The 13,310-nt window shown below is 39.2% G+C and overlaps 1 protein-coding gene across 3 annotated transcripts in view; it reads left to right on the top strand.

The window, feature by feature from the left end:
• Positions 1-13,310, top strand: part of ccdc102a (coiled-coil domain containing 102A) — a 127,618-nt gene that overhangs the window by 95,369 nt on the left and 18,939 nt on the right. For all 3 annotated transcript variants that reach the window (XM_044204988.1, XM_044204979.1, XM_044204970.1), the window contains one exon: positions 4,180-4,389. In XM_044204988.1, coding sequence (XP_044060923.1) covers positions 4,180-4,389 — 210 coding nt within the window. The remainder of the gene's footprint in view (positions 1-4,179; positions 4,390-13,310) is intronic.

A 13,310-nucleotide genomic window follows, 5' to 3' on the forward strand; every position in this document is an offset into this window, starting at 1 on the left:
CTTAAGCCCTGCCCTCAGGAAGGAGTCTTCCTGAGTATCTGCTGATTATTTTGCCTAGTTTCATCTGAAACTGACCTAATTGTTTCCATGATGGCCCAGTAATCAGGCCTATTGTTTTCTGGCTGCACCTCCCTCATCACTGTTAAGTACCTGATTAGCATTTGATTGGCGTGACCAAGGTGCTAATACACTGTGGTAAACGTTGAGCAGATCTCAGACCACCATTTCTGTTCAAAGAGGGGTTTTCTTTTTTCACAAAAATGGCTTTTTTTCTTTGACACCCCTTTCAAACCAACTATTCTCTCTACTTAGAATCTTCACCTCGCTGTCTTCAAATGTGTGGTTTGTAGCTTTTAGATGCAAATGCACAGCGCTCTGAAATCCTGAGTTAGCGTGTCGTCTGTGCTGATAAAGTCTTTTGTGAAGTGGCTGTTTGGTCTCAACTATGTACCGTTCTTTGCAGTTTTCCTCACTGCACTGAATTGAATAAACTACATTGCTCTGTTTTTGTGTGGGCATCTTGTCCTTAGGATGAACGAGTTTCTGTCTTAAAGTGTTGCCTGGTTTAAAGAAAACAGGAACATCGTGCTGTCTAAAGATCCTTTGTAGTTTTTCAGACAGTCTAGATACATAAGGAATGGAGACACCGTTCCTTCTTGGTTCTGTTTCCCTTTTGTCCTGTTTTTTGGCTCTTTTAACTTGAGAGCCCAAGTAGGATAACCACATGCTGAGAGTGCATTCTGGACATGCCTTTCCTCTTTCTTCTTACCCTCTGAGCCGGTGGGCACTTCTTGGGCTCTATGTTGTAGTGTCCGGATTACACCCAGCTTGTGCTGTAATGGATGGTGTGAGTCAAAGAGCAAGTATTGATCCGTATGTGTTGGTTTCCTGTACACTTCTATCTGGAGCTTTCCGTCCTCTCCTCTGAGTGTAGAACAATATTCACTATCAGATAGACATCTAGAGTAGAACAGAACAAGGTCGAGGGTGTGGTTAAAACACTCTGACACTCTGACAAAAGACAATCAAATCTAATAATGATTAGATGAGTTAGTCCGCATGCGCCAATGTGCATGCTGCCTGTTGCCGTAGCTCCGTCTCGTCGTCTTACTTTTTCCAACTTTTAGCTTTCCTTTTTCTTCATGTCAGTCTATATGACCCTAAGTCATTAAACTGGACATTGGACCATTAACATCACTGCAATATTTGAAATAATGGTGCAATATTCTCTGTTTAATACTCCGATGCAATATACTCTGTTTTATTTATTGCAATATCCACTGTCTCATAATAATCTTAATAAGCTACATTTAACTTGACAGTACATGGAGTATTACTTATTACTTATATTTACATTGTATTATTATACTGTACATATCATCAACCGGTAAATCCACTTTGTACTTACACTTATTTTAATTTTATACTTATATCCACTTTGTACTTAATTTATCTTAGCTGTATTATAGTGTATTATATTTTGATTTGCTTAGAACTTGTATTCCTGTGGGCACTGACGTGATTAAGCAGCTGTAACAAGAGTTTCCCCTCGGGGATCAATACAGTATTTCTGATTCTGATACAAATGCAGTATTAAGGCTATCATTTTCCACATCTACATGAATATTGAAATCACCTACAATAATTACTTTATCTGTTTTAAGGACTAAACTTGATAAAAACTCTGAGAATTCAGATAAAAATTCAGAATAAGGACCAGGAATGTGGTACACTATAACAAATAGAACTGGCTGTCGTGTTTTCCAGGTTGGGTGTGAAAGACTGAGAACAAGGCTTTCTAATGAGTTATAATTTCGTTTAGGTTTAGGGTTGATTAATAGGCTTGAGTCAAAGATGGCTGAAACTCCACCTCCTCGGCCGATGCCTCAAGGAATGTGAGTATTAATATGACTGGATGGAGTGGATTCATTTAGGCTAACATTCTTCATGACCCAGCCAGGTTTCAGTAAGACAGAATAAGTCAATATGATACTGTGATATTAAATCGTTCACTAGTACAGCTTTAGATGACAGAGATCTGATGTTTAAAAGTCCACATTTAATTCTCCTATTTTGTTGTGCCATTTCAGTGGTGGTAATTTTGTTTCAGTTTTTATGTATAACTCCTCTTCTGTTAACTATTGATTTAATTAATTTAAGTGGTTGGAGGGCAGACACTAAGGAGTTGTTTTGGGTGGCTAACTGCTCTGGAAGTGCAGAGAAGTGTGTAGGAATGCAACTCTGCCCAACTCTGAGTTGTCATGGTTTTGGTCCACTAATAAACTCGGCAGATTTCTAGATATGAGAGCTGCTCCATCCAAAGTGGGATGAATGCCGTCTCTCCTAATCAGACCAGGTCTTTCCCAGAATGTCCGCCAATAATCTGCAATTATTATTAACTACATGTTAACAGTGCGTCCTCTGTGCACGCCAAAGTTAGTCATGGAGTTCCACAAGGTTCTGTGCTTGGACTGATTCTATTGACCTTATTTACGCTTCCTCTAGGCAATATTATTAGGAAACACTCCATAAACTTTCATTGTTATGCGGATAGTACCTAATTATATTTATTGATCAAGCCAGATGAAACTTATCAGTTGGCTAAACTTCAAGCATGCCTTAAGGACATAAAAACCTGGATGAACTGTAATTTTCTGATGTTAAACTGTACATGGTCTCAAACACCTCCGAGACATATCTATAGCTAAAGATATAGTTACTCTAGATGGCATTGCCCTGGCCTCCAGCACCACCGTAAGGAACCTCTGAGTTATCTTTGATCAGGATTTATCCTTTAACTCCCACATGAAACAAACTTCAAAGACTGCCTTCTTTCACCTACGCAACATTGCAAAAATCAGGCACATCCTGTCTCAAAATTATGCTGAAAAACTAGTCCATGCATTTGTTACTTCTAGGTTGGACTATTGCAATTCCTTATTATCAGGCTGCATGAATAAGTCCCTTAAGACTCTCCAGTTGATCCAGAATGCTGCGGCACGTGTACTGACAAGAACTAGGAAAAGAGATCATATTTCTCCAATATTAGCTTCTCTGCACTGGCTCCCTGTAAAATCCAGAATAGAATTTAAAATCTTTCTCCTCATCTTCAAAGCTCTTAATGGTCAGGCACCATCGTATCTTAAAGATCTCATAGTACCCTATTACCCCACTAGAACACTGCGCTCCCAGAATGCAGGGTTACTTGTGGTTCCTAGAGTCTCCAAAAGTAGAATGGGAGCCAGAGCCTTCAGTAATCAAGCTCCTCTCCTGTGGAATCAGGGCCCAATTTGGTTTCGGGAGGCAGACACCATCTCCACATTTAAGAGTAGGCTTAAGACTTTCTTAAACCACTCTTTCTCTCTCTCTCTCTCTCTCTCTCTTTCAAAACCTAACACGGCAGCGGCGGATGGCCGCCCACCATTGAGTCTGGTTCTGTCCGAGGTTTCTGCCTCTTAAAGGAAGTTTTTTCTTGCTACTGTCGCCAAATTCTTGCACATGGTGGGATTTGTTGGGTCTCTGTAAATAATATTATAAAGAGTACGGTCTAGACCTGCTCTATAGGAAAAGTGCAATGAAATAACTTATGTTATTGACAAATCAATGGAGCAAGACCGAAAGTAATTGGGCTCCTGCTGTGAACACAAGGGAGTTGTTGTGGCACTACACCTGTAAATATATATAGGCATTTGTGTTTTACACAATAACTACTTTCGATCTGGTAATATTGGCCAAAGTCATCCACGAGTAGTCAACTATTGCCCATAGCTCTGACTAGTGGTTTTGGTAGTTAACTTGTTGAGTAGTTGGTTAAACTCCTACAACAGACCACACAGGCAGACCCACCTATCACTTGTTAACATAAATTAACAACTATAACTATAAATTGCATCAGACTTGACTTTCAACTCATAGAAGTCAGTACAGCAATCCTTCTCCTCCACACAAGATTTTGTGTTATGTTGCTTTTCAGTGCAGTTACAAATGCTTACACCAGGAGTTTCCTTGTATAACTACACTGAGCAGCTCCGCTGGAGATGGTGTTGAGGGAATACAACCCCTTTTCTAACCTTTATTTTACCACCAGGGTTGATTGGTACACCTAAAATACATTTATCATTTCAGTGTCCTCAGCCTCTCTTCCTTTGTGCTCTCTGTGTCTCTCTGCCTTGGTCTCAGATGGAGAGGCTGCAGGTGGAGAATGCTGCAGAGTGGGGGCGCAGGGAGCGTTTGGAGACAGAGAAACTTGCCCTGGAGAGGGACAACAAGAAGCTGAGGGCTCAGGCTGAAGACCTGGAGGAGCAACTGGCTAAGAAACGCCGGCAGGCCGCCTCCGCACTTGACACCGACCTCAAGGCTATCCAGAGCGAGCTGTTCGAGAGAAACAAGGTAGACAGAACAATCCTTTTTTTAGACATCCCAGGGCTTTCACCATGTTAAGTAGAATATTCCCACCAGAAACAGCCACCCTCTTGTCTTGTCAATCCTTTAATTCAAGTTTAAATCTATGAAGCTATTGTGGGAAAATCCCACTTTATTACAACTTGAGTCTTATTTTCATAGTTTTTTTCCATCATCTCTATGAGCTATCATAGCATTGTCCTACTAACCCAAATTGTAATAAAGTGGAATAAATTCCACAATCATTTTCTTACTACACCAATACATACACACTGATGAGATCTCTTTCTATGTTAGGACTTTGTGCCATGACCTTGTCTTTCTGGAACACTGTCAGCAGTGCGTGTGCGTGTGCGTGTGCGTGTGTGTGTGTGTGTGTGTGTTTGAGAAAAGAGAAAGAGAGAGATTGATTGTGTTTTGTGTATAGTGTTGAAACCATGGTATTGATCTGGACAGAGAATGAGAAACAGGGCAAGCGATTAAGACACTGGATGCACACACATACACACACACATGCACACAGATTGATTGATAGTAGAATCATCTTCAACCTCAGCCAGGGCTTTGGGCATCACTACTACTGCACAGATTGATGTTGTCACACTGCGACACACTCACGTGTACGTACAGACACACACACACATACACTGGAGGAGTAATAGGGGGTGAGAGAAAGTAGAAGTTAATATTTTGGGTGGACAGTGTTTGTGTGTCTGTTTTTGGTCATTTGTGATCCAACTTTTAGACTGTTGATAGATGAAATGTGTCAAAGACTGTCTGTTTGTGTATGTGTGAGCTCATCAACACCTGCGTGATATGTGACGCTGGGATCCCACTTGTGTTATGTGTTACTGCTAAGACAAAACACACACACCACACACACACACACACACATATGCAGTACTTGCATAACCCCTCCTCTGTGTGTGTTTGTGTTATTCAAGATACATCTAACCGTTTAATCGTCCTAACCGTCCTTATCAATTTGCCTTAATAGCTCTTTCTGTGTGTCTGTCTGTGTGTCCATGTAGTGGGTAACAGGGGAAACATTTTGCTGCACGGACAGTGACAATGCTTCATTCTTACTGTTTATGACCTTTTCTTTGTTTTTACTGCTTCCAACCCAGAGACTTCAAAAAATACCAGACAAACGTTGATGTAGGAATAATAACGACAATAACAAAGCCAATAACAACAACTGTAGTAGCAGTTGTCGAGCAGGAACACAGGGGCAGCAGGTGGCCCACAACCACAGATCCAGACTCTGCAACTCCAGAGGCAGAAATATCTGCTGAAAGCGACAGAAGGAGAGAGGAGAGAAACGAGAAAGCACAGAACAACGAGAGAGAAAAGATGTTGAGTTAATAACATGCAGTAATGGGATAAAAATGCATACAGATGGAGAGGGAGAGAAGGAGAGAGGAAAGAGGTGCATCATGGGAAGTGTCCCAGCAGTCTAGGCCTATAGCAGCATAACTAAGGGATGGTTCAGGACTCACCTGAGCCAGCCCTAACTATAAGCTTTGTCAAAGAGGAAAGTCTTAAGCCTACTCTTAAATGTGGCGATGGTGTCTGCCTCCCGAACCCAAACTGGGACCCGATTCCACAGGAGAGGAGCTTGATAACTGAAGGCTCTGGCTCCCATTCTACTTTTGGTAGATTTGTAATTTTCACCAGTGCTGTCTCTGTGCTATGATGCACTCTAAATCCTGAATGAAAATCCTCAAATAAACTATTGTTATTTAGAAAGTCACACAACTGATTGATGACAGCTTTCTCAAGGATCTTAGATATAGGTCTATAGTTGGCTAAAACCCCTGGATCAAGAGTGGGCTTTTTAAGAAGAGGTTTAATTACAGTTTCTTTAAAGGATTGTGGTACATAGCCTGTTAATAAAGACAGATTGATCATATCCAGTAAAGAAGTGCTAACTAAGGGTAAAACATCTTTAAGCAGCCTAGTTGGAATGGGGTCTAAGAGACAGGTTGATGGCTTAGATGAATTAATCATTGAAGTTAGTTGAAGAAGGTCGATAGGAGCAAAGCAGTCAAAATATATATCAGGTTTTACAGCTGTTTCTAAGGTTCCTGTGTGTAAAGATAAATCTGTACTGGTTGAGGGCAGGACGTGATGAATTTTTTCTCTAATAGTTCAAATTTTATAATTAAAGAAGCTCATGAAGTCATTACTCCCGAGGGCTATAGGAATACATGGCTCAATAGAGCTATGACTCTCTGTCAGCCTGGCTACAGTGCTGAAAAGAAACCTGGGGTTGTTTTTATTTTCCTCTTTTGATGATGAGTAGTAAGCTGCTCTGGCATTACAGAGGGCCTTCCTGTTTTAAGACTATCTTGTCAGGCTAAACGAGATTCTTCCAGATTGTTGGAATGCCATTTCCTTTCAAGTTTCCGCAATGTTTGCTTTAATTTGCGGGTTTGGGGGTTATACCATGGTGCTAACCTTCTTTGTTTTATTATCTTCTTTTAGAGGAGCGATAGAATCGAGTGTCGTTCGCAGTGAGTCTGCAGCACTATCAACTAGATGGTCAATTTTATGAGGGGCTGAAATTAGCACAGGAGTCCTCCTGAGACATAGCATTGAATTAAATGCAGATGGGATCTCTTCAGAATAAGGACCAGGAGCATGGTACACTATAACAAATAGATTTATGTCTTCAGTGTTGTCTTCAGATTCCCGATTTTATCTGACAATCAGTACAAAATCCAAATATATTCACTTTACTGTTAAATATGACTAAAAAAGGCAGCAAGTCCTCTCATTTAAGAAGCTGGAACCAGGGAATGTCTGCCCCTTTTTTTGCTTGAGAAATCAACTAATAACTGAAGCAACTAATCATTTCATCTCTTATCTTTTTTTCAATGCTACCAAATCCCAAACAGAGTGCTCTGCCTGACTTCGAGCTGTAGTGACTGCCTCATGCTAACTGTGGGGCCCGCGTCATTACACCTCCACCTTGTAGCAAATGCGAACACATCTCCTGACATCATAAGTAATTAAATCGATGGAGTCATTCGAGGGTAGCCTTTTGGTATAAATTAGTGAGTCTGCCATTTAGCCTGTCAGAAAATCATAGTTGAGCTTTAAACCACATTTCGTATCATGTTTCACAGTATCATATACTGTATAATTTGCTGACTGTTTATCATACAAAGGCAAGGCATGTTTATCATAAGAAAGACGAGGCAAGTTTGTTTGTATAGCACCTTTCAAGCACAAAGGCAATTTAAACCTGGAGTGTAGGACATATAAATGAACGCCCGTTACATTCAAGCCTTTGCCAAACAAGATCACACAATGCTGATTAAGCCTATCACTGCCAGGTAAATCTCTCTGCATTTCGCAGTATACAGAGTTTTTAAATCTGTTGTCTGTGGCGACATTCCCACGCTGGCACAATGATGCTATTTACGCCAACCAGCAATGATTAGTTTGGTTTTGATTTGATTTGCCAGAGCGGAAGCAGGGAGCAACCCAGAGCCATGTAGAAAACTCTGCGATCTGCCATTGCTGTAACAAAACAAAAAATAGGTGTATTGGAGAGAATCTTTATTATTGAGCATTGTTTATTTAGTTTATTATGATTGTATAGTTTGTATTAATATGCTTTTGCAACGTTGCATTGTATGCAGTCACGCCAATAAAGCCACTTGAATTGAAATTTAACAGAGTTGATGCAACTCTCTCTCTACATGGCTCTGGAACAACCGTAGCGAAGGAGTAGGCTACAGTAAATAGGAGTAAAACCTAAGAAGCGTCCAAGAAAATTTTCTGATGCTCCAGATACAAAAGAAACTCAGTGTTTAGAGGAAGGATTACAGTCAAAAAAAAAAAAATGCGATCGACAGCGAGGAACAACGGATAACCATTGGTGTGCCTTTTAGCTTTTCCTCGTTGGAGAGAGCTGAGAGAAGGGACTGAGGGCAGACTCAGATGTCACGTTGCTGCTCTTTAGCAGGTTGGAAAAATATTTGGAGTAGGCTATGTAGCCATTACATTTACTCTACCTAAATAATGGATCATTGTCTTGGAACTGTGTCAATTTCTCTGTATTTCTGAACAAGAGCCTGGGCAAGCTCACTGTAGGGATACATCATAAGCATGTGTTTTTGTGATTACTCTCGCTGCCTGAAGGGGGAGACAAAGGTTCCACACTCTAGCTTTAAAGTGCGAAGAAATGCACCAGAACAACAGTTCCCCTGATCATTTTGGAAACATCTGGGTTAGCTGCTTTGAAATGATGTTTTAACTCTGAGTAAGGGCTTATGCTCAGAGCTGTTCCAGTAAGGATTTGTAGTGGGCTGTCTGTGTGTGTGTGTCTGTGTGTGTGTGTCTGTGATGATCTCTAGTCTCCTTAAAAGGCCCTTTTAGCAGTCGGTTGGGTTGCATGGCCATGCACCGGCAAGTATATGTGTTGGTCAATGTAAGTGGATTCAGGATTATTTAATGTTGCAGTTCGCAACACACACACACACACACACACACACACACAGGGTAAAAATTAATCAAAGGGAGAGACAGAATAATTACTCCAGACATTATGTTTGCAGAAAAGCAACAGGGTAATTTAGCTCACTGTGTCAGAGGTAGGAGGATGAGTAAGGTGAAGAAGATGAAGATCAAAAGGAGAGGGGGAGACAGACAAGTGAGAGAAAGGAAGATGCAAAGGACTGGGAGGAAGATGAAGAGAGGAAAAAGATGAGAACAAAGAGAACACAGTGTCCGAAATTATCTTTTATACTCACCGGCCAATGGGACCGGTAGATGAAAACAATCCACCGGATAGCATATTTTTACCGGCCAAAATAATAAATTGCCTTTTTGTGTCACATATACATTTGTTTTAGTACATTTCATTGTGATGAAAAGGTATTATGTTGAATATAAACTTAAAGAGGCCAGGGCCAATTATTTTAATATATTGATTGAACGGTTAATCAATTCAAGCCTGAAAGCAACTCAAGAAGTCTTGATCTCAAAATTCTACTGAAGTATTTGCTATTAAATGTACTTAAGGATCATAAAAGTAATGGGTCAAACACAGGACTTTCACACAGGAGTCCGGGGTTCGTTTCCCGTGTGAAACCAATAGTCAACATTGATTGTTTTAGTAGTAGTAAGTTCCCAGTTTTAATGTCCCAATGTCCATTAAATGAGGAACCCAGTCAGTGCTCAAAATTCACAAGTCACATGATACTGAATCAGTACCTTTCAGCTGGGAAATGATTTCATGTCATCTTGACCGAAGAAGAAGAAGAACGGCAACACTGTGAGAAGGAGGCTATCAGTTCTGTCCAGCACAGTCATAGTTGCATGTTAAAGTTACCATAGTGATTTTTAAGTTAGTTTAGGTTTTTAGTTTATTTTCATAATTATTATTGTCATAAAACATGGATATGTGGAGACAAAAAACAAAAAAATGTCATATGCTACACATTACAGATTTATGTGAAAGTTGTGACATGCAGATTTACAGTGGTTATCATAGGTATTACACACTAACACAAATATTGTGTTTACAAATGTTTATAGATGCTACACATAACAATTTCATTTCAGTATTTTACTGAGCTGATCTGTTCTGACCAATCTGGTTGCAGTAGTGCCTGTAAGTCCTTCCCCCACTGTATCACTCTTGGGCAGCCCTGATTATAAACCTAATTCTGCTGTTCTGTGTGTGTGTTTGCGCGCGCTGGGTTTACTGTCTAAATTAATGCTACATTCAGTATGGCAGAGGGGGAAGGGAGAATTATAGCGATTCTTTGTGTGTGTATTTGAGTATGCATGCAGGGATATGCAAGTGTGTTCACGCCAGTCTAAATGAGCTGTAGTTCAGTTATTTCCACATCTGATTCTGTTTTTTTATTTTTTTCTCACATTAAAGAACCTTTTTGTCAAGATGATGAACGTGTAAACATATTTCTGGGCATAAGCCTGTGGTTTATTTGTGTGTGTGTATGTGTTTGTGTCTTTGTTTTAGTGGAACAGATGTAGAGGCAGACTTCAGGGTCTCTCCAGTCAAGGAGAAACATTTAACAGGCAGTGTGGCATAACACACACACACACACACACACACGTACAGTAACACACACATACACATTGTGCTTTTGTGTGTGAGCAAACAGACACAGATTTGGCACAAATACATAAACCCATAATACAGTATTTACAAACACACATGCATAAGAAACTTGAATGAACAAGCATACACACACTCATGCGCACATTTACACACATACATATGTACAGAGGCATATACATATTCATACTCATAGATCATTCAGTAATCCCTTATGTTTAATAGAGTCAGGCACTCCCAGCCTCTCACCCCCACCCCTCTTTTTTCTCTTCCCTCTTCCTCTGCCCTCTCATTCATTACATAGTCTTGAAATTATAAAACTGCAGGGAATATTGAGGTTTCTGGCCTGCATGTCTGCTTTGAGGCTTACAGTAGAAACTTGCTTCATTTATCAGGCCTTTTGTCTGACAGATAAGAGGCCAGGGACAGCAGCCAGGACTGTGCATGTGTCTTGTTGTCCGTCTGTGTCCGTCTACCACCTTTTTCTTTTGGATCAATCTATTTTGGTTTTACTCCACAGCACTGTATCACTGTATTTTCATTTTGGTGTTGTGGAAAAAAGAAGTTGACCCTGTTTTCCTAGCTCAGATATCTGTATCCTGTATGATATCTAATATATGCTCTAATTGTTAGAAATGGTTTTTAATTTGCCTAACTGGCAATAAGTCATGGTGGGTTTTGTTTTCACACCAGTAGCCTTTTTGTAGGTGTCACATTTCTCAGGAAGTGGATATTTTGGGATGTCCTTTCGGCTAAGTAGATGAAAGTTTAATGAACCTGTGGGGAAACTGGCCTAATGAAGCTGTCCAGAAGGATATGGGAAGAAAATGGGAAAAAAAAAAATACATAGATAAATATTTAATTCATGTCTTTTTTCCCCATTAATTTTGAACACATTGTGGCTCCATAGTCACTATCATTTTAATTATTGATTAAGCTGTTGATTATTTTTTCACTTAAGTAATTAATTGTTTAGTATATTAAATGACAAATTAAGAAAATGCTTATTACAATTTCCTGATTCCTATTACAATCTGACATCTTCAAATTGCCTGTCTTGTCCGGTCAAAAAGCCCTAACCTAAAGATATTTAGTTTACAATGATAAAAAACAAGAAGCAGCAAATCCTCACATTTGAGTAGCTGTAATATGGAAGTATGTGGGCGCCAATATTAAAATTAAATAATCTAATTGAAATTTAATTTTCCATTTGTTACATGATATATGACAAAATGTACACAGTATTTCAAATTCAACTTTGAAAATGCATAATGACTTAAAAACAAAAATTAAAATGAATGTAAAAAGTACTTTTTGTTTTCATTGTCAAATTCACAACGTGCAACCTAAACTTGAAAATAAAACTGCAAAATGGACATTTGCATTTCCCCCAGTCCTAATTTTAGTTTGTATTTGATGAAAATGAAATGAAAGAAGCATGAAAGAATCCTTATTATTAAGAACATATTCATTTGATTTGAAAATTTCTTCATGCACACCAAAATGGAAAAGTAAATTTCCATTTGATTAAATGATTTTATTTCAATATTGGCAGCCACACTTCTATTCTGAAATCAGTGAATGTTTGCCTATTCTACTTGGTAAATGATGTAAACAAAATCAATTTATTTTCTGTCAACTGATATGCAAACAATCAACTGATGATTATTAGTTTAATCACTTCAGCACTGGGATATGTGCTAGATACTGGTGTTATGACAGCTCCAAATCTGGATTAATCCGCAGCTGAAAATAGTCCCCAACAAATGCATTTCCTCCTGTTTTAGTAATGTTTGCTAAATACTACAGTAGCCAGCTGTTTTAGAAAATGACTGAGCCTTTTTAAAAAATGAAACTATATATCTGAACCATTTTTAAAGATTTACATCTTCAGTAGGAACCAATAGTCTCAGAGCTGAGAGCCACAGACAGGGGAGGGACGTCAGAAAGTATTGAGAGACGGACTAACACATTGTTGGTTTAGGTTTTTTCATGGGATTTTTTGACAATAAGAGAAATATAGAATAACGCAAGACTGATCCTTTCATGCATAACTCATCTTTTCTTCCTTGTCTGGATTTTAGTTCTCTTTCTCTTGTGCAGGCTCCACTCAATTTTCTTTGTACTTATGCTTCACCTGTATTGTCCTGTAAATATTCACTGAGGGCGGAGGGAGTCTATGTGCCACCTCTTAGGGAATTTGTTATTATTTGAGCAACAGATAAAGCACCAATTCCTCTCCCAATCAAATATACTCTGTATGTTATCTCATGTAACGTTCTCAGTAAGAATAAACAAGCTAAAACTCAAGAAGTTAAAGCTAATTCTGTATTGATAGCTAAACAAATCAAATATTTAATACATAATAAAGATAAAGGGTGGATCAAATACAGATATAAATAAGTAAAGGGCATTTCCTACTCCTTGATCTAGGCTTGTCTTTTATTGTTCCTGTAGATATCTAATTTCTCTCCATCGCATTGCCTTATAAGTTCAGAAAAGCATCTCGGAAGCTGCTCTGTCTGGGGAGCCATTAGGTGTGAGACAGCAGAAAGGGAGGCTGAATCAACACCATCAAAGTACATGAAAGTGCAGTTAGTGACAATGGTGCATTATTGATGATGCCATTAGTGCCAAGTGCAGACTTTCCTTAGCTAATCCCAATGCAAACCTGTGGAGTAGATCTTTTTGCTGGCTTAAGTCTGACAACAACCACATTTGCCTAAAATTACATCCTGATAAATAGATGAAAAATTTGAAATGGTTTGGAACACAACCAAAGGTTAGCATTCAGATATGTCCATTTAGAGGC

The sequence above is a fragment of the Siniperca chuatsi genome, linkage group LG1, assembly GCF_020085105.1.
Source record: "Siniperca chuatsi isolate FFG_IHB_CAS linkage group LG1, ASM2008510v1, whole genome shotgun sequence".
In the NCBI taxonomy this organism is placed as follows: Eukaryota; Metazoa; Chordata; class Actinopteri; order Centrarchiformes; family Sinipercidae; genus Siniperca; species Siniperca chuatsi.